At 45.4% G+C, this 22490-nt stretch overlaps 1 protein-coding gene across 3 annotated transcripts in view; it reads right to left on the bottom strand.

Annotated features, from left to right (window-relative positions):
• The window catches only part of LOC115096411 (junctional sarcoplasmic reticulum protein 1-like), a 124813-nt gene that overhangs the window by 6252 nt on the left and 96071 nt on the right, over positions 1-22490 (bottom strand). For all 3 annotated transcript variants that reach the window (XM_029610976.1, XM_029610975.1, XM_029610974.1), the window contains 2 exons: positions 12080-12232; positions 3364-3458 (listed from right to left, as the gene is read on the bottom strand). In XM_029610976.1, coding sequence (XP_029466836.1) covers positions 3364-3458; positions 12080-12232 — 248 coding nt within the window. The remainder of the gene's footprint in view (positions 1-3363; positions 3459-12079; positions 12233-22490) is intronic.

Below are 22490 nucleotides of genomic sequence, written 5' to 3'. Positions count from 1 at the left end.
AGATCAGGGTATGGAGAGTGAGACGCAAGGATGCCACTGCGGCTAGTTGAGTCGGAGCCTTTATCAACCAATTGTCGAGATAAGGGTACACATGGACCCCCTGACTCCTGAGAAAGGCGGCGACTACTACGAGGCACTTGGTGAATACTCGTGGAGCAGACGCTAGGCCGAATGGTAGGACACGGTACTGAAAGTGATGAGGGCCAACCAAGAATCGCAGGAATTTGCGATGGGATGGAATAATCAAGATGTGTGTGTATGCATCCTGGAGATCTAGAGAGCACAGCCAATCTCCTTTTTGCAGAGGAGGAAGTAGCGAACCCAAGGTTACCATCTTGAACTCTCTTTGTAGATACTTGTTTAGGGCGTGAAGGTCCAGAATTGGACAAAAGCCACCTGACATTTTTGGGATTAGGAAATACCAGGAATAGAACCCCTGCCCCTGTTGGGAGGGGGCATGGGTTCTATTGCCCGTGACTGGAGGAGGGTTGAAACCTCCTGTTTCAGAAGGAGAGAGTGGTCAGACGATCCCCACATCAGTTGAGGTGGGGAGTCCGCCGGTACAGTCAGGAAATTGAGGTGGTAACCATGAGTGACTACTGCAAGTACCCACTGATCGGTGGTGACTGTGTGCCAAATGTTGGTGAAGTGGCACAATCGACCTCCGATCGGTACAGATGGTAGCGGAGGTTGGCTTATGCTCTCCAGGAAGGAGTCAAAACCCTGACACTGGTCCTGGCTGAGGAGCAGGTTGGGCCTTCTGAGGTCTGGATTGCCTGGACTGACCTTTTTGATAAGGCTTGAAAGGGTGACCTCGGGAAGCCGGAGGATAGTACCTTCTTGGTTTATAAGCCAGCCTCTTAGAATCTCATCTGAATATCCTCCTAGAGGTAGATGAGAAATCAGCAGGCACTGAGGAAAGTTGACGCAGCGTTTCATGGTGGTCCTTTAGCTGCGCCACAGTCTCCTGGATCTTGTCTCCAAAGAGATTATCACCAGTACAGGGCAGGTCAGCCAACTTGTCCTATACCTCTGATCTTAGGTTTGAAGATTTTAACCAGGCCCATCTTCTTGCACTAATCCCCGCTGCGGACATCTAGAGGCAGTGTCAAATATGTCGTATGCAGCACGGACCTCATGCTTGCCCGCATCTAGGCCTTTTTGAGTCAGAGCATTCAGGTCATTCTGGAACTAGTCAGGTAAAGATTCAGAGAAATCCTGGATCTTCTTAAAAAGGTTTCTGTTATACTGGATCATGTATAACTGGTAAGAAGCAATGTGAGATATAAATTTGAACCATGAAAAACCCGTCTGCCAAAAGCATCCAGGGATTTTTGCTCCTTCCCTGGAGGTATGGAAGAATGAGGTTTGGAACGCCGTGCCTTTTTCTGAGCTGATTCCACAACCACTGAGTGATGATCCAGTTGTGATCTCTGAAACCCAGGAGCTGACTGCACTAGATAGGTGGCATCTGTTTTACGGTTGACAGGCGGAATCGACCCTGGGTGTTCCCAGTTCCTCTTCAGAAGATCAATTAGGATTTCATGAATGGGACTAGACATGATTTCCTTAGGGGCAATCAAGAAACTGGAGCACTTCTAGCATCTTGTGCCTTGAATCCTCTTCAGTCTGAAGCTGAAAAGGAATTATTTCAGACATTTCTTTAATGAAGTTAATAAAAAAGAGATCCTCTGGAGGAGAATGCCTTCTCTCCTCAGGGAGAGAGGGTTGTGAAGGCAGACCATCTGTATCTTGGGAAGAATCATCAGTCCAAGGATCATATGGTTGATCACCAGCTCCCTGAGGATCTTCAGAGGGAAGAAATGGCATTATTCCCGAAGGGCCAGGCCTGGGCATCGACGGCATCGGGAGAGGTATTGACGGTATCGATGGAGGCACCAAAGGCATCAGTGGAGGCACCAAAGGCATCAGTGGATGAGACGGTGGCAGAATTCCAGACAGCGGTATGGGTATCTGTGTTTCTTCACCATCCGACGACAAAGGCGTCGAAGGAAGAGGGCATACCGGTGCCATTGGTTCCAGCGGTGGAAGGGCACTGATCAACCCATCCAGTTTACCCAGTCGGTGCAAGCACCATGGGAATCGGATCGGTGACCGGCTCGGGCACCGGTATCGATAGAGGCTGGAATCCCTGCAGAGCTTTTCCGATGGCCTCTTGGATCAACCGATCCAATTCCTCACGGAGGCCTGGGGCGAGCAACCCCGGCTCCAGAGTAGGAGGCAATAGAGGCATAGCCGGAGGGTCCACCGGTAAAAGTGGAGTCATGGCTCCCTGCACCGATGAAGTTGGGGAACGCCTCGGTGACCCGGTAACAGAGGAGGATAGGGTCTTCTCTGGACGGGTTTTCTTTGTCGGTGGCTCTGTCGACGGTGATGTCGAGGGATTGCCTGGATCAGCGGATTGAGCTTTTTGATGACTGTGTTGACGCTTTTCACGATGTTTCCCTTGATCCTTCTCCTGAGGTGATGAGGAAGATGTCGACACCTTCGGAGTAGTCTATGCCAGTCGGGCAGCACCAGTGTCCCGTTGCTGGCAAGAGGTCGATGGCACCGGCTCAGACGAAGTCGAAGCGGTCGATGGAGTCGGGAGTTTTGAATGAAAAAGAAACTCCATCTTTTCTAAGCGGGCTTTACGGCCCTTCAGCGTCATTTGGACACATTTGGTGCAAATTAGTGTATCACGGCCGGACCCCAGGCACAATACACAATACTCTATGCGGGTCTGTGACGGACATTGTCCGAGGACAATCGGGGGGAACGACGAAAACCCAACGCCAAGGATTCGACAAAAATTTAGCCACAGTGCGGTCAATGGCTGATAGGCCCCAAATGGAAAACTCAACGAGAAGCAACAGTAACAGAGGTAAAACCTTACCTTTCGACCGCGGAGCACCAATATCGATAGGAAGATCCCTATCAGGTAGAATGTTTTGAAAAATTTTTAAAGAAGTTCCGGGAGGAAAATTCCTGTCAGGAATTTCTAGAGAGCTCCTTAACCCGCGTGGCTACTGCTGCGTGGAAAAAGAGAGACTGAAGGGGGATCCCTGCTGGATGCAGGGTCAGTGCACTGCTGGGCATGCCCAATAGGTGCCAGTCAAAGCTCTAGAAACTTTGACAAAAGTGTTCCGTGATTGGGCTCCATCCTATGATGTCACCCATATGTGAGGACTACCATCCTGCTTGTCCTGTGAGAAAGAAATCTATCTCTTCAGGTACAATAAGAAAACAAACTGGTTTCAGATCTGTATTGGAGATTGCTGTTTCCTTCTCTTCACACCTAGCTGCTCCTTTCAACTCTGGAGTATTCCTAGGACAGTACATTCTGCTCTTGAGGCTCCTTACCAGTTCCTCAGTGATATCTTCTGCTGGACTGCTCTCTGGCTGAGTCCACACGATGGTGTCTACTTCCAGCACCTCATCCTCCATGTCTACAGCATCTAAAAAAGAGGAGACATTAGTCTCGAGTCCAGAAATATGCTTTCTCTCCTTCATGCCCTTGTCTATTTAAAAACTGCAAGTTTCTTTCATTCTATTCTAGTACTTGTCTTAGCACCATACATACACTCTGCCAAAGAACCTCACTCCTGCTCTGCAGTAACCCTGCTATTTCAGTACTGAGATCAACACACAAAGTTCTGCCAATGCACCTCACTCCTGCTCTGCAGCATAGCAATCTGGAGAATTATTATGATTATTTTTATTTATTTAAAGTACTTAAACTCTGCAAACTCCATAAATTATGTACAATGCAGATTACATTATCATTAGTGGCATATATTTAGTGCCCTTGTCCAAGGACTTTACTGAGTATAAGCAGTTCAAGAACTAGACTGAGAGCAGAGGAAAGGGTGAGTGACCAGGATTTGAGGTTGATATGGGGCAGCAGAGGTTATATATAAAGGTACCATAAGTGAGGAGAAAAGAGATGTAATCATTTTTTGAAAATGTGATGATTGGGGATCTGGAGGAAACTGGTCCCAGAGAAGGGATGGGTGGTTGAAAAGAAAGGGCAGGAGAGATGTGGAGTCTGAGAAACCTGAAGGATTTATTGGCCCACAGTACACATGAGAGCTGAGCTCTCGTATTGTGTTAATAAGGCAAACTGTCACATGACTGATGGCCAGAGAAATGACTGCGTCAGCATATGCAGTACTTCCTGTAATGGGCCCTGGGTTTTCTGGTGCAGGCTTAGGTTTGCAAAACTGAAATACCATTTAGCAAGCACACACCCACAATAGGGAAGTTTATAGAAGTCATAGAATTACAGAAAGACAGAGTTAGAAGGGAGCTCCAGTGTTATGATTCCTCCCGTAGTTGGAGCTACGGGAGGCCTCTCACCTTTCTCTGGAGGCCACTCCGAAGCCAGGGTCTTGCCTGATCTGGTTGCCCAGCTTTTGCTCCATGGCCTGGGAGGCCTTCGACGTCCTCGGGGCCTGCCTGAGGTCTGCTTCAGTCTTCGCCTGGACTTCCTGGTTTGGGCCACGCCCTTCTCCCTAGGGGTCGGCCTGCAGCTCTTCTCTCCAGTTATATGGCCAGCCAGGTATGGCCCATCTGAACTCCTCCTAGGGAGTGGCTTGTTCCTGTCCTATAAAAGCACGTCCTCTGCACTCAGTCCTTGTTTCGGCAATGGCGCTGGTCTACCTAGTCTGTGTCTCCCTTGGACTTCCTGATGTTCCTGCTTGCTCCTGATGTTCCAGTCCTGATGTTCCAGGATGTGGGACCCATGCCTCCGAGAGTTCCTGCTTCTGTTCAGAGTCCCTAGACTCTTGCTTCTGATTCCTAGTTCCAACTCTGAAGGACCTGAGGGTTTTCCACTACCTTGTGCTGTGTGACTTCCCGAGCCTCTCCCGCTCTTCACATGGTCCGCGACCAGCCTCTTGGCTGTGTAGGGCGTGAAGGAGACAGTGTGGTCTGCGACCGTCCATTGAGGCCGCCCGTTGGCAATGGAATGGTAGGGCACCTGAGGGTCCTGCTCATCCTTCTTGTTCCTGTCTTCGTCCTGACCTCCTCTGTGCTTTGCTCCAAGTTCCAAGGCCTTGCTTTCTCCGCTTCAGTCCTGTGCCAACCTGGCCTCCGTCCGGCCTGCCGCCTCTGCTGCTCCCTGCGGCAGGTCCGAAAGGGCTGGGAACGGTTGGAGGACTGTTCAGAGACCACCATAATAGTGTGGTCTCCCGGGGCATGAAGGTCGGCGGAGTGGCCGGGACCTGGACAGTCTTCACCACTGCAAGGGCACACCTCACTTCTCTTCCACCTAGAGAGCCTTGGTATGCCAAGCCTCGAGTGCTTGCTAGAGACTGACGCTAGCCATAACATCCAGAGGTCATCAAGTCTGTCTCCCTGACCCTAAGCAAGATCCAATGTAGCTGAACGATCCCAGATAGGTTTATGCATAACTTGCTCTTCAAAACTGCCACTAAAAGAGTTTCTATCCCCTCCTCCCCAAGGTAGTTTGGTCTAGTGTTTAACCCATTATGACCCAAATTCTTTAAGAAGCTATCTTTTAAGTAGGACACTGAGTCATAATGGGTTAACTACCTTTACTGTTAGAAAGTTCTTCCTTTTGTCTATCCTAAACCTCCCTTTAGGAAAAAAAGCAAGTTTGCTTACCGAAAACAGTGTTCTCCATAGACAGCAGGATGAATTAGTTGTGAACCGTGGGTGACATCATCTGATGGCACCAAATAGACCCTTTGCTCTTAGCTCATAGATATTTTGCTCTGTTGAGCATGTACAGGAGTTCCCATGCAGGCACTACACCTTGTGAGCCCCTCAGTTGATTTTAGAGCTAAATCTATCTAATCAACTCTCCAGGACGGCGGGTATTTAGCATGGTTAATTCATCCTGCTGTCTATAGAGAACACTACTTACCATAAGCAAGCTTGATTTCTCTGTTAACAAGCAGGGCTGAATTAGCCATGACTCCTGGAGAGTCACAAGCTCAGGGCTGCAGTGGAACATTTAGTGAATAAACAACCCGGACCCCACCATAGAGCATATCCTTTCAGGTGAGCAGGCTGTGTAAAACGTCTTGTCCAAATTTTCTGTTGCTTATTGAGAGATTGTTCAGACAGAAATGGGACATGAAGTGATGACCAAGTGGCAGCTTTGAAAATGTCTTCAACAGGCATGGCTTGCAGATGAGCCACTGATGCAGCCATGGCCCTCACTTGAAGAGCCTTAACTGAGTTTGTAATCTGGAGGCCAGCAAGTGCACAACAATGTGTGATACAGTCTTCTAGCCAATTGGACAATGTATGTTTGGCTACTGCTATGTCCAGTCAGTTATGGCCATAAGACACAAACAATTATGAGGCTTGATGATGTAGTTGTGTTCTCTTCCTGTAATAAGCCAAGGCTCTTTTACAGTCCAAAAAATGAAAGGCTTTTTCACCTTCATGTGCACATAGCCTTGGAAAAAATATGTGAAACATGATGGCTTGTGTCATAAGAAAAGCTGACATCATCTTTGGCAGAAACTTTGGATGGGTGCAGAGTACCACTCTATTGTGGAAAAACTGCATATAAGGAGAGTAATGTATAAATACCTGAAGCTCACTGACTCTTCTAGCTGACATGATCACAACAAGGAATAATGCTTTTCATGTGAGAAACTTCAGAGAAGCCAAATCCAATGGTTCAAAAGGTGGCTTAATAAGTTGTTCTAGAACCACATTAAGGTCCCACTGAACAGGTGGCTTGGTCACTGGCAGTTTAGTATATCATAAGCCTTTCATAAACTTCGAAACCAAAAGATGTGTGGAGATCAGTTTACCCCTGTTTTTTGCTTCTGACTGTAGCCACTTCCATCCAACATCCTTTAGCTGATGAAAAAGACTCCATGGACTTCCCCAGGCTGTAGTGTTCCACGTCGGAATTGTTTCTGCTATGTCTCCATAGTGTAACCCACCTTTTCCCGGATGGTAGTTTTGACTTCCAAATCGCTAGTTTGTCCCTCTGATTGGGCAGCCTGTGAGCAGATTTGCCAGGTAGGTGGTCCAGGTGACTTCTGGCCAGCCAGTCATGCAGGTGTTTCTTTCAAAATTCCTTAAGAAAATATCTAGGTCTTTTCCTATCTTAACTTTAAAACTGGAGTCAATGGTGTGTTGTGGTGGCTTGCATTGCCTGGGTTATCTGTGCCTTCACCCCCTGTTGCTGGTTAAAGTGTTCATGTAAGGCTTGAACCATTTTCTGGAGTTGCTGCTGCCCTTCAGTAAGGGCCTGAACTAATCACTCCATGTCAGTTAATAAACCTTAGCACCTCCAAGGCTTTTCCTGCTGCGGTTCCTTACTTTTTATTCAGGAGCTCATGATACACAGAATGACTATCCAGGAGGCGCTACCCCCTTGGCCTGCTGTACTTAATACTGCTGCAGCAGTTAGGTCCCAGAGAAAATAAATGTCCTCTCTTTTCTGCTGCTGGTTTGGGTCTCTGTCTGTACAACTGCTTAGAACAGGAACATCCCACTGTTAATATCATATGTAATACAGCATAAGGGGACCTTGGCTTGCCAAAGGACAGAATAGGGTGCACGCCAGCTATTCTTCTACAGAATTTTATTATTTACAGGTAAAATTAAATCATCAAAGCCTGCTTACCTCAGCAGTGCTGGAAACAAAATGCAGAAATCTTCAGATAAGTAACTTTTTAGCATAGCACCTGCTTCCTTCTCCTCGCATGTGGGCCCGCTGTCATCCTGTTAGGGTTTTGAGATGTTTGAGTGGATTCTTGGGTACTGCAGTGATGGCCACTCCCACGGGGAGGAGCTCCGTGAGGAACCACAGTCCTAGGCTAGACTCGAGACACACAAACACAGAGGCTTTGTCTTTTATTGTACAGCTTGAAGATACCACCAGAGGTGGCAGTAGTGAGGTGATTCAGTAGAGACAGACTAGGGGCCCTCGGCAGAGGAGACCCGTCCTACAATGGTAGTATAGGGAGTTCCAATGCAGGTTCCCAGTATTGAGTTATGGGTGAGACAGACTGACAATAGTTAGATTACTCACTAAGTTGTAGCTGTATAGGTGTAGATCCCAGCAGGCACAAGTAGTTGGATTACAGACACCAAGGCAGGGACTGCAGGCCCTCGAGGAGCGAGTACCTGATGTCCCGGATAGGCACCTGAAAGAGAGCATAGGGCCCCCAAGGAGTGGGTACCCAGGTTAGGTAGAAAGAGAGCTTCCAGCAGCAGCAGCAAGGAAGCGGCAGAGCAGCTTAGACCGGAGGCATTCCAATCCTTGCTAACCCAATCTATTAGCAAACGAAGGGCAGGCTAAATACCCGGATGGCATGACATCAGTCGAGGGGGACGCCCCCGAGGTTCCCGCCATGACGTGGATAAAGACATGGGTGGCGTGCGCACGCGCATCCTAGGAAGCCCTCAGGAGAAACATGGCAGATAGCCTTGCCATAGCTGTTCCGGGGACGCAGGGGAGAGCGGCTTGCAGACGCAGTGGTAGCCATCTTCCCAAGGCTAGTGGAGAAAGCATGAAGAAAGGTGAGGCACAGAGGTCGAGGCCGTCTGAGACCAACGGACGCAACAGTAGCCCCCTTCAAAGGGCCTCCTCCAGACCCTCTACCTGGTCTTGGTTTCCGAGGATGCGATTGGTGGAATTGACGAAGCATCTCTTTGTCCATGATATTAGCCATAGGTTCCCAAGAGTTTTCTTCAGGTCTGTATCCCTCTCATGACAGGAGGTATTCCCATACTCTGCCTCTCTTTCTTACGTCAAGAATGGCATCAACCTTGTACTCGATGTCTTCTTCTGCATCAATAGTAGGTTCAGGTGGTTTCAGTAGCAAGGCATGAACACAAGTAGCTGTATAGGTGTAGATCCCAGCAGGCAGAAGTAGTTGGATTACAGGCACCAAGGCAGGGACTGCAGGCCCTCGAGGAATGAGTATCTGATGTCCCGGATAGGCACCTGAAAGAGAGCATAGAGCCCCCAAGGAGTGGGTTACCAGGTTAGGTAGAGAGAGAGCTTCCAGCAGCAGCAAGGAAGCGGCAGAGCAGCTTAGACCGGAGGCATTCCAATCCTTGCTAACCCAATCTGTTAGCAAATGAAGGGCAGGCTAAATACCCGGATGGCATGACGTCAGTCGAGGGGGACGCCCCCGAGGTTCCCGCCATGACATGGATAAAGACGTGGGTGGCATGTGCATGCGCACCCTAGGAGGCCTTCAGGAGAAACATGGCGGATAGCCTTGCCATAGCCGTTCCAGGGAGAGCGGCTTGCAGAAGCAGCGGTAGCCATCATCCCAAGGCTAGTGGAGAAAGCATGAAGAAGGTGAGGCACAGAGGTCGAAGCCATCTGAGACTGACGGACACAACACATCCCTGGAGCCTGCCTCCTTATCCCTCTCCCCAGGAGAAGTGCCCTGCAACTAGGATTCCCTTGTGGGCTGTCTAAAGATGGACCAGACTAAATGCCTGGTCCTGGACATTTAAGGAGAGTCTAAAAGACATTCCCGCACTTCAAACAACTGCGGGTGGTGACACATACACGTATATATGGATAATGGACAACATAGTTGGATTTAACGGGATATAAGACATTTTTAATAAATAAAATATTTAGCCATTTGTGATTTTACCACAATATTTTATAACATGAATGTATCACATATGCACATATTATAAAATATGTGTATGTTCACTCCATAACATATGCACATATATAAGCCAAAATATGAAGACATACAATACATTGAAACCACATACTTCAATGTTCTGAATTCGCATGCTTTATCCACCTATTTTAAAAATATACATGTGGGAAAGTAAACTAGGACTTACATATGTCCTGATTTACATGCGCAAGTCGGCCAATTTTAAAACATATGCGTGTCTAGAAAATTAACAAATTTACCATTTATTCCACCAGTTCACCCAGAATTTCTCCAAATAAGGAAACCATCCTGGTTCTTCAGCTTGAACTCGCCCCAGTCCACCCAGACCTCCCCACAAGTCAGTACTATACAATAAATATATTTAATATCACTTATGTCAGATAATTAGTAGGTGCACAAATAAGCAAGTAGGTTGGAAAATGTATGGGCATGTCTTTTAAAATAGCAACTTATCAGGTGCGTTTTAAAAGCTGGACATGCTCTGAAATCAGGAAATGGGCGCACATCTAGCACTAGTGCGTGTGTCCCACCCTATTTTATAAAGCCGGCGATGCACATATATCTCTCACTGGAAGATAAAGGAGCATGGTGTAGACAGGGCATGGGGCATTCTGGAGTGCGGCCAAGAGATGTGCATACAAGTACCTATGTGCCTGGGCATGCGGCTTGGTCCAGTGCTGTGTAACTTTACTTCTGCGATGGAAGAAAAATACAGGCCTCTGTGAGGGGTTTGAAGGGCCTGGGGTAACTGGGGGGAATGCAGGGGTTAGGGAGGACCTAGGAAAGCGCTGGGCGAACTGCTGGATGAACTGGTTCATCTGGTCCTCAGCTGGCCACGTCTGTTTTAAAATACAGGCAGCTGCGCGCCTGGAAGTCAACTTATGCTGCTGAGCGTGCACAAGCTTAAAATTTAGTGCACCATTACGCATGCCTAGGCTATTTTATAATATGCATGCATGCTATAAAATGGTTATGTTACTGGGCGTGCACTGGCGCACTTGTGTATGTGCGCACACTCACCTGTTTGAAAGTTAACCATCCCTGCACGTGTTGGCCCTGCCCTGGACCAACTCCTTTTTCCATGAAAGTGAAAACGCATTCATATTTTCAGCATTTATAAAATATGGAGTATGCGAGTAGAGGCTACTTACAGGCTAATTTTTACACCATGTTATAAAATCCGGGGTCGGCGCACGCAATTGTGCACCTTGCGTGTGCCGAGCCTGCTCCGAGCCGATCTGCTGGCCTCGGAGGGAACTTTTTTTTTGTCCCCCCCCCCTGCCACCTTTCCCTCCCTTCCCCTATCTAACCCACCCCCCAGCCCTAACTAAATCCCCCTCCCCTACCTTATTTCGTTGAGTTACGCCTGCCTCTGGCAGCGTAACTTGTGGGTGTCACCGGCTCCCTGCCCCAGCACAGGCCGCTGTGCCGGAGCACTTGGCCCCGCCCCCGGACAGTGTCACGCCCCCGAACGCCGTGCTGCCCTCGAATCGCCCCCCCAAGCAAAGCCCCGGGACTTACGTGCGTCCCGGGGCTTTGCGCGTGCCGGCAGCCTATGCAGAATAGGCGCACCGGCGCGCAGGGCTTTTAAAATCTACCCCTAAGGGTATGGAAGGAACTGATAATTTTAGGAAAAGCTTCATCAGTAATGCCAATGCTGAGCGTGTCAATGGTGCCAACCCCGAGGCTCATGGTGTCCAGGCTTAATGTGTCAATAGCACTTGAGTATGATGCATCAACGGTGCCAAGGTCTGATGCATCCATGGCACCAGGGTTTGATGTGTTGATAGTGCGAGAGACTACATGTGTCAATGGCACCAGGGCTCAATACACTGGTAAATGGTGCATTGAGGGCACCAGCGTGGACGGTGTTGATGCTCGGTGCTTCTTTGACACTGGTTCACCAGTGGCTCAGAGGAATAGCACTTCCTAATAATAAAAGAATTTAGAAAACTTTCAAGAAACTAGGAATATCACTAAAAGAAAAATGAGAGAGAGGGTACACATCCATGCTGAAGCTTGGAAGAAAAAAGACTGAGGGGCTCACAAAGCAACACCTGCACCGTAACTCCCACACTGACTCAGAAGAGCAAAAACTATGAACTGAGAAAGAAGGTCTGTTTGGCACCATTGGATGATGTCACCCACATGTAATGTCCCTGCTTGTCAACGGAGAAAGACCCGACACGCCCCCCCCAGGAAAGCCCCGGGACTTATGCGCATCCCAGGGCTTGCACGCGCCGCCGAGTCTATGCAACATAGGCTCGGCGCGCACAGGGGCAGCTTTTTAGGGGTTACGTATCCTACGCGCATACCCCTTTGAAAATCTGCCCCTTAATACTTAATAATGGTATAGAAAAATTCTTAAATAAATAAATAGATAGTACTTCTCTCTTGGCAGTGAAAACACACCTCTCTAGGACTCTTACCCTGCAAGACCTGGAACCCCATGCTTAAAAGGGCCACAAACGATGCCACGATGAGGCATTTATTGAGCGTGACTCCTTCCCAGGGGATGTCTGCCTTCCCAGGCCCTGCGCCGCTGGGCTCAGTCTTCTTCCTGGCTGACACAGGCTTAGAATCTTAGGGTAAAATGGTAAAGAAAATTACATTACAGAGTAAAAATACATTACAAGATTACAAATGAAGAAAGTGGAGGCAAGGCAAAAACTTCTGAGGAACATGTGGGAGGAATCTCTAATGTACTTTTTTGGTCAGTGATGTGAATGGAGACATTTATACTTAACTGTTGATTCTATTTCCTTTATTTCTGCTACACCAGTCCAGAGTGATTGGGTTTAGTTCCTCATCCAGCTGATGGAGGCAGAGAACAATCTTTTTTTTTTTAATCTGCGACATCACTACTACATCCATTGAGTATAGACCTTTTGAACCAGTATTTTTTGGTCAAAGCATACTGAAAACTATGGAAAAAATCAGGGTTGGTGTAAGCATATTTGGCGCTCTAGATGACACATCTATTACAGGAATTACTATTGGCCCAGACACGTTTAAATTATCTGCAAATGCTGATGTTCTTCTATTTCTTTCGAATCCTGAACCCTCCCTCCCCAATCTTTTCACACTGATCTCATCTTATTCCTCCCTTTCTGGCTACAAAATTAACTGGCACAAAACGGAACGTCTTCCTGTAAACTATAGAGGATCCATGTTAGATACTTCTCATTTTCAGATACAAAAGGTTTCCAAAGGTCTCAAATATTTAGGTGTATTTTTTTATACCTGTCCAATGGATACCATAACACACAGTGAAACAACGATCTTGCAACAACTCAAAGAAGCGGCACTCAAATGGTCCCTGCTCCACCTCACCTGGTGGGGTAGACTGGAAACTATTAAAATGGTCCTAGCCCCTAAGATTACGTATATTCTTTCTATGATCCTCATTTTTTTTCAGCAGATTTTTATACTCATGTGGATAGACTTTTTTTTTTTGATTTATAACTTTATTGATTTTTGTTAAACAAACAAGAAATTTCAATGTTTCACATATTATCCAGGTTACACAGGAAAATAATACACTTTCTTTCACCTATGTGAATACATACAAGAAACAAATTTTAAATGTTACCTGGATTGTGTGCATTGAATTAGTATAATAAAAAGGAAATACCGGGAGATCAAGGGTGATTGTAGCAGTGCAATTAAGGAAAATATAATTTTAACAAGAAAATAGCCGATTTAACAGTGGGTACGCCAGCTAAATACACTTATTTCCAACTACTTTGGGATTTACTAGGTTTGCACAGAGATATCTAAATGTTTCCGTAATTGTTCAGGGTCTACAAATATAAACTTTGCATCACCACGAGAAATTAAACAACGACAAGGAAAACGCAGTACAAAACGTTCCCCTCTTTCTACCACTTCTTTCCTCATTTCCAAGAATTATTTTCGCTTAATCTGGGTTATCCTAGCTATGTCTGGAAATACACGTAATGGCTGGCCAAAGAATTTCACATTTTGGAATTTAAAGTACAATTTTAATACATTATCTCTTTCTATCCTAGAGGAGAATTGCACAATTAGCGTCGCTCTTAGTGAAATGTCCATTTCAAATGATTTTTCTAGAAAATTTGTAATATCCAAAGTTTCTTCCTCTGGTACCTCATGATTTTCTTCAGGTTTCAATTTCCCTTTCTCACGACTTCGTTGTTCTTGATAATATGTAGTTGCTATTACTGAAATATTTTCTGATGAAAATTTTAAAACATTGACAAAATAACTTCTTAGCAAGTCCAAAGGTGACTGTAGTTTCGTTTTCGGGAAATTTAAGAAACGCAGGTTTGCTCTCTTTGATATATTTTCTTGAGCTTCCAGCTTATTTTGAAACATTTTCTCCGATCTTATGAGATTCCCTTGTATTTTTTCTATCCCTTCTATTTTTTGTTCCAATGTTATACCACTCTTGTCTCGACCATTTTTATTTTTTCTTCTACTAGTATAGTTTTATTCATAGCTTCTTTCACAGTCAGCGTTAGCGTATTTATCGATTTCTGCATCACATTCAAGATGTTTTTTATTTCCTCCAATGAAGGGACTAAGGTAGAAGTGGTATTGAGGAAAGAAATGTTACTCACTGCAACTCCTACATCCGAAAGTCCTCCACCGCTAGACTTGAGTTCTCCACCTGGGCCTTGCTGTTGTTGGGCCTCTTTCCCACGCTCCCTGGAGCCTGGTTCCTCCAGGCTCACCGAGGGGAAGTCTCCATCTCCTCTCTGGGTAGCGTTCTCTAAGTCAGATGTTCTCTTAGGCGGGTCTGGAGTCGTTGGATGTCCCGGGCTTAGAGATATTTCAAAAGTCTGGGGGCTGTGCTGCTGCTCCAACGCAGCCCCAGCGACCATAACATCCGGGTCTGAAGATGGCGTTTGGGCGAAGGCAGCTTCAATCCTCATCTGTCTCGAATGATCAGGAGTAGAGGTATTTTCTCGAACCCGCGCCTTCCTCTTAGTGTGCGGCATTTTCTTTGCAAAAAACGCCAAAGATTACCGTCAATAGGAAAAAATTTCTTAGGATTTAGCCGGGAGGAAAAATGACGAGGTAGGAGCTGCGATCCGCACACCCTCACTGTTCGGCAGCCATCTTGATCTCGTGGATAGACTTTTAACAGAGTTTCTCTGGAATGGTAAAGTTCCTAAAATTGCGTTAAAAAAAATTGAAAGCTAGTAAACACGATGGGGGTGTTAACTTTCCTGACTTCTATGCATACCATCAAGCTTTTATTTTGCAGCAGGGTTGCCACTATTTTGTCTCTCATGTGGCTAAACCGGACCAACCAAGATGGCTATGCATAGAACGCAATCTACTCTCCCCATCCCCTTTAGAAGTTTTTCCAGGCCTATCACTAATGCCTGAACACACCTCTAGTCCGATTTTATGATCTCTTCACAAGGCTTTTTTAGAACTGGAAGCTTTACACCCACTACTCACCAGCTCATGGCGGTCCTCAAAGTTAGCTCCTGTGTGGCACAATTCCTTAATTCGCATTGGTAAACAACCCTTTAATTGGCCAATTTGGCAATACAAGGATATTTGGACCTTGTCCTCTGTTCTACATGATAAAACCTTACTTCCCTTCTCATTGCTGCAGGACTGGTTTGATTTACCTCAAACTCAATTTTATGCTTGGTTGCAACTTCGCAGCGTTATACACTCCTCTGTGGAGTGTGACCGCTTCCTTAATAAATCTCCTTACTTACTAGATATATATTTGGAATATGGTCCTAACGGACATGTAGCCTCCTCTCTCAGCGAATCCCTTGTAATCACTACACCGCATTTGGTCTTCTGATAGGGGAAATGCCTTCTGCAGAGGATTGGAATCATGTATGGAATGTCTCGATATGCATATCCCTACCTTCCAGTTTAACACAGACATCTTTCTTCATCTTACATAGGGTGGTATGGACCCCATGGAAGCTTCACAGAGCAGAACTCACTGAATCCCATGCTTGATGGTCTTGTTCAGCATCTAATGCCACTTTACATCACAGGCTATATTCGTGCTCTTACACTCATACCTTTTGGCTACAGGTATGGGCGACTATTTCAACATCCTAAATCTCAAATGGCCACTGTCCTACAGTATAATAATCCTTAAAGGAGCGTATGCACCTCTTCCACTCTCCAATCCTCATCATAAACTATTGGACTTCTTACTTACTATTGCACAACACAACATTCTATCTAACTGGAAGCACAGAGATATGCTCTCAGAGCACTTATGGTGGAACTCTGTAAATCTATATTGTAAATATGAGAAGCCATGGCGATAAAATTTAACAGATTAGCCACCTGGTCACAAGTGTGGAAGCCATTTGATACTGACTTAGCTTCTAAATAATTATTCGCAAAGTGTAAAGGATCTCTCTCAATATGGATTGATGTGTACCCTCTCCCTCCTTCTCACTCTTCTTTTTTTCTTACCTCCTTGCTTTCTCTTCTATATCTCTCTCTTGCTTTTCTAACTTTCCGCTTGGTCTAATTTTTCTCTCTCTCTTACACTTCTCTCTTTATCTCTAGCTCTTTGCTTTGGATATCTTTTACAATACCGTTTATATTAAAGCATTTATGTACTTGATATTGGTTCTATGTATAGTTGACACTTGCTACTACATGTCTGTATATTTTTCATTCGTTGGTATTATACGGTTGTTCTTCTTAATTGTATTATTCAAATAATCAATAAAAAGATTTAAACAAAAAAAAAAAAGAAAGAAATGCTAATAAGCACTCTGTCCATTCACCAGACAGATCCAGATGATTAATTCTGAGTCAGTAGCAGAATCTTCAGGGAACCAAAAAAAGCCAATGTATTAAGTAATAATAAGTCCCATAGAGAGATGCTGGCCAAGAAGCAGGGCCCTGCATTAGGAAAGATCCTCCAGAGTGAAGCGGCAGCCATTTCCCTCCATTCTGCCCCCTCTGCCATCTTGCGGGGTCTTTTCCCGGTGTTGCTGCCATATGTCGCAATCTGGTAGCCGTGCCAGCTAGCAGCCCTGCTGCCTGCATGATCTGCTGGCCTTCTTCCACTATAAGGACTCTCGACGTCACTCCATTTATCGTAAATTGCAGTCCAAATGGAAATAGCCACGTGTAGCTGTGACCACCTGCTCAAAGAACCTGGACTACTTCTTTAAAGTCTCTCCTTTTCTTTATTGTCAGCGGGAAGAGGTCTTGAAAAACTTCTATTTTGTGATCATGCCATTGGACATTTTTCACCATCACTTGTTCTTTGATTGTGAACTCATGAAAGCAAACTACTATATCTCAAGGGCGATTATTCTGAGCCTTAGCCAAAGCCCTGTGTGCACGTGTCAGTTTAATATTCACCAGTTCAGCCTCACTCTCCATGGGTTTTAATATGGAGATACATATGTTCATGATCACTTTTTGGCAATCCAAATAAGCTGAATTCCTCTAAATCTGAGGTTGCTCCTCCTGGAGCGATTCTCCATATCTTCGACCAATTCTCTCAATTTGTCATTTTCTTCTCGTAGCTCCTGTAGAGTTTGCTGAACCACCGCTGCAGTTTCCTGCTTTTCCTAATTCTGTTCCATTGCTTCTAAATGGGTCCCATCTCAGAGCAGTCATTTCTCAGTTCAGCTACTATTGAGTACATTTCTTGCTTCAGCAGCCCCATGTCAGCTCTTAACTCCCCAAACCAAAGTTTAAAATTTTCTCGGGTAGCAGATTGCTCTGGCTGTTGAGATCTTCCGACTTCCTCCTCCTCCCTCACTGTAGTATCTGCCGGGATGGAGGGAGGGAGCTCTCCTCGGGACTGCTGAGAATTTTCAGCGCGGCATTCCTAAAAGAAAAGTGCTCTAAATCGGGCACTTTCTTACGGACTGACATCCTGGAGTTTTCTGCCAGCTATAGGTAGGCTTTAAACCGGCTGCGCTGTTGCGAATCAGGAGGAATTCTTTCCTCCCTGATGTTTCTGAGGCCATTGGTCCCTCGGGTAACCTCTGATCTGATTTTGTGGCCCCTGCGGTCTGGGCGGCTGGTAAGTTTGGTAGGGTTGTGACCTGAACAAAGAATACTGTCGGTAGGGGCACCTTGTTTAATAGGGCTTCCTATATTACCCATAATAGCACCTTTAGGAGCCCTGTTGCTCTGGTGTAGAAGTGAGGGAGAGAACTGCCATAGTTTGATTCTTAATTTGGGAGACAATTTTCCTAAGTTTGTCTCCAAACAGGTTGTCTGCTTTGCATGGTAAGTCCGCCAGTTTACCATGGACTTCTTCCCTAATGGCACTGGCATGGAGCCAAGCTATTTTTCTAGCTGCTATCAAAGCTGTGGACGTGCAACAGATGTTTCAAAGGTCTCGTAAATGGTTCTTAATAAGTGCCGCTGACCTTCTTCCAGGTCTGCCAAGGGTTGTGGTGGAGGCGAGGTTTGATCACCTGCATCTCCTGAGATAGATGGCTTTAAGGCTTGCAAGCATTCATATAAATACTGCGTGATATCAAATTGATGCTGTTGAATCCTAGCATTCAACATCACCTCTTGGAAAACCTTTCTGCTGAACTTGTCAAGGATCTTATTGTCCTTTCTCGGAAGTGTACTGGAATGGAGACAAGATTTCTTGGCCTTATGCATGGCGGATTACACCACTACTGAAGTATGGGGGAGTTGCACTATTCCATATTGATTAGACTTGTGCATCCAGAACTTTATATCCATCTTCCAGGAATCTACCAACCAGTTTCGAACCTTCCTTTCCTTTCCAAAATAATGGAGAAAATCATAAACAAAAAACTCACAGAATTTCTAAATGAACATCAGCTACTACTTCCATCCCAGTATGGATTCCGCAAGAACCATAGTACCGAAACTCTGCTCCTGTCACTTTCAGATTTAGTATTAAAAACGCTAGACACAGGTCACTCTTACATCCTTGCCCTGCTTGACATATCAGCAGCATTCGACACTGTCAATCACTATACCCTGATCACCCGCCTATCTCAAATCGGAATCTCTGGCACTGCGCTCTGCTGGCTCCAGTCCTATCTTAATGAGAGAAAATACAGTGTTAAAATTGGCATCCACCAATCCAAACCCAGAAAACTACAACAAGGAGTACCTCAAGGATCCTCTCTCTCATCAACACTGTTTAATATTTACCTTATCCCTCTATGTCGACTCTTGATGAAACTTGGATTCCCGCACTTCATATATGCAGACGATGTGCAAATCCTCATCCCCATTAAGGACTCTCTACCCAATGCTCTGAAAATCTGGGACTCTGCACTTGAAGAAATAAAGAATCTACTCACCGAAAACTTTCTGGCAATCAATACTAGCAAAACAGAACTTATCATCTCTCCACAAAGCAACATCCCCCTCAATCCTACCAATTACTCACAAGCTGGCCCCCTCGCTTTACAGCAAGTCCGTAGTCTTGGTGTTATCATAGACAACTATTTCTCACTAAAAAAATTCATTGCAGCCACTGTAAAAAACGGATTCTTTAAACTCCACACTCTAAAAAGAATCAAATCTCTCCTACACCCGCACGATTTCCGAACTGTTTTACAAGCTACAATATTGTCAAAGCTGGACTACTGTAATTCCATTCTACTTGGATTGCCTAAAAACTCATTACAACCGTTACAAATGTTACAAAACACAGCCGCCTGAATACTCACTAATGCGCATCGCCATGACAACATTACACCGGTACTCCAATACCTCCACTGGCTACCAGTAGCATTGAGGATTACATACAAAGTCCTTACCCTCATACACAAATCAATCTACAACCAAGAAATGCAATGGTTCTCTGACCACTTTACATTCCACAAATCCAATAGACCTACAAGAACAATTCACCAAGCCAAACTCAAGACTCCCATGCTCAAACAAATTAAACATGTTTCCACAAGAGAACGATCATTTACCATAGCAGGAACAAACATCTGGAATAAAATGCCCACAGACCTGCGCCTGGAGCCTTGTCTCAAGAAATTCAAACAAAACTTAAAAACTTGGCTCTTCAGAGAAGCTTATACATAATGCCCTCATACTCCTCAAACAGCCTCCCTCTCCTACCATTCTATCACCATTCTATCCGCCAGCCTCTCTCCCCCCCCCCCCCTTCTCTCTCACTACTATCTGCCTTCCTCTGCCTGAATGTACCTAATTATACATAGATTGTATATTTTATTTGTACATAATACACCGAAGTTTATACCGTTGGTAATTATACATAGTTTCTCCCATAAGATTAGATGGGATTCAATTGTACCATATGTTGACTCATTGCCTTGTTTATTGATATATGCTTGTTCTTTCTGAATTGATTGTAAAGCCTGTTGCTAAATTACTGTTCATTGTAAACCGAGGTGATGTTTGAAACGTTCCGCGGTATATAAAAAAAACCTTTAAATAAATAAATAAATAAATCTGTTTACCCTGTGAACGGGGACTCCCAGGCCTTATCCATGACTGCATCTAATACGGGATGAGATGGCAGTGCCATTGGCTCCGCCGGGAAATCAAAGATTTTAAGAATTCCCAGTGTTTCTGACCTCGGATCAGGAAACTTCTTGGTTTCTATTTTCAAGGCTGATCTCACCTTCTCTATAAATTTGGACTAGGTCAAATCTTTTTGTGGTGATGACAGCTCCAGAGGACCCTCAGGGGGGGGGTCAGATGGAATATCAGTAGAGCTTCCTGGAGAAGTCAGTTGAGAAACAATATCAACATCTGGTTCTGGGGAAGGACTTGGTTCTCAGCCTGCTTTCTCATCCAGAGAGCTATTGGGTTCTTGCTCCAGGAATGAATGAGGATTCGGGGTGAGAGTCCTCCTCCGCTGGTAGACTTGGGTGGCTGAGGATGGCTCAGCTGAATGTCAAGTGAGGAGAAGAATGCTTTAAGTATGTGCGATATTTGGAACATGGCCTGTGAGGCCACCCCTCCCCACATGTCTGGGTACTTTTCCCTCTAGAGTGGAAACTGGCTCAGCATGTGACTGTGTCTTAGAGGCAGATCTCATGTTCCACACGAGGGATAGTCAGCAGCACCGCCTGTAGTATGAAGGAGTCTGGTCCTCTAAGGTGTTCAGCCAGTGGTAAGCTCCAGGGGGCTACTTTGTGTCTCTTAGCAATTGGTTCCTGCAACTGAGGAGATTGTCTCTTCCAATAAGACAGTGATGACAGATCAGAATAAATTCTGAGGGAAGATGCTGATGATCTCTCTAAAAGAAGATCCGACTTCCTCGTCATCCAAGTGGTGAACTCCCATGAGCTCCTTAGGTATAAACACTGAGGATCTGTGTAAGGTTTGGAGGAATGTGTTTCCCTCAAAAGTAATGGTGGAGACTTGTCTGTCCTTTTCCTCGTGCTATAAGTCATCTGTGTCGATAAGTGCAACGACTGGCTGGAGGGTTGAGTCAGCTTCAACAACTACTTCTGTCTTGACTCGAGCGTCGACTTCAAGTTATGCGTCAATTTCGACTCATGCATCGGCCTCGGCACGTGCGTCAGCCTTGGCATGTGTGTCAGCTTCTCTGCTTGATTCGGCGTTAATGTTTGCTTCGTTTCCTTCAATGCTTTCTTCGTGGGTCATTCAGATGGAGGCACAGCATGAGTCCTGTGTGACGCTGCTGACTCTCTTTTATGCTCAGTGTATGTTGAGGGCTGCGGGCTGCACTTAGATGGTGCTTCAGGCTGCATGTGTGGTGCTGCTTGGCCTCTTCCCCCCCCCCCCCCCCCCTTTTCACTGGCTCTGGCTTTCAGGGAATTATTACCAACTGGCCGTGCCTGATCAAGTTGTCAATGGGTCCCACTGACGTGACTCTTTTGCCGTGGGGGGCCAGGCAATGATTGGGCCGACTCCAAGCCTCTGGGAATGGGGTATAAGAACCCAATGATGCCTCACCTTGCCGGAGTCTCTCAATTTTGACTGCCCTCTGTCTCCTGGCTCTCGGGGACATCTGCCCACAGCCCCAGCAAGATTCCTGCTGGTGATCCAGGCCAAGGCAGAGGTGGCAGTAGTTATGTCCATCCGTTAAGGACATAATCTTACCACATTGGCAGTACTTGAACCCAGTGTTTTTGGTGCCATTTTAGCATTTAAATGTACTGTTTTGGTGGTCACTGTAAGTGACAAGAAGTGAAGAGAAGAAAGTCGACTTCGCTACTATCCAGCTGCACGTAAAGAAAAAACTGAAGAGAAGATGGATTTGCACGGGGAAACCACCATGCATGAGCACAGAGCAAAGCCATTATACATACCATTGTCGCAAAGAAATCTCTCCACTTTACCTTATGGTTATGTGTGAATCTTCTCTTTAAGGAATGACTCATTTTAGGAGATAAAAGTAGGAGAGGATATTTTAATCTGTTAGGGACTCAATTGTTAGAATGTAAGATATCCTACATTTACTTACCTTAGTCTATGTGCCTATTTGTAAACCGTTGCGATGGTATATAACTTAGCGACGGTATAGAAAAGTTTTTAAATAAATAAATAAAATAAATAATTTATCTCCAAATAGGTTTTCTGAGAAGCAAGAAGTTTCAGCGTTTTTCTTTTTTTTTTCTTTTGTAAATGAACTCTTTGAGCTCCGATTGTTTAATCTAAACCATTCTTTGATCAAGATTGCTAGAGATGATGTTTTGGAATTAATATAGATGAAAGTAGTGCTATGCTATGCACAGAGAGGTAGATTTTAAAAGGTTGCGCGCGGATTTATGCGCGTAACCCTTTAAAAATCTGGCCCAGAATTTCTTCCCTGATATAAGATTATTAACGAGGTCATATCCATGATATAGGAGTTGTTAACTGGAGATTTATGTTTTCTGTTTTGATCAA

The sequence above is a fragment of the Rhinatrema bivittatum genome, chromosome 8 (assembly GCF_901001135.1).
Source record: "Rhinatrema bivittatum chromosome 8, aRhiBiv1.1, whole genome shotgun sequence".
In the NCBI taxonomy this organism is placed as follows: Eukaryota; Metazoa; Chordata; class Amphibia; order Gymnophiona; family Rhinatrematidae; genus Rhinatrema; species Rhinatrema bivittatum.
The sequence above is the reverse complement of the archived record's forward strand: the minus strand, read 5'-3'. Positions and strand labels throughout refer to the sequence as shown.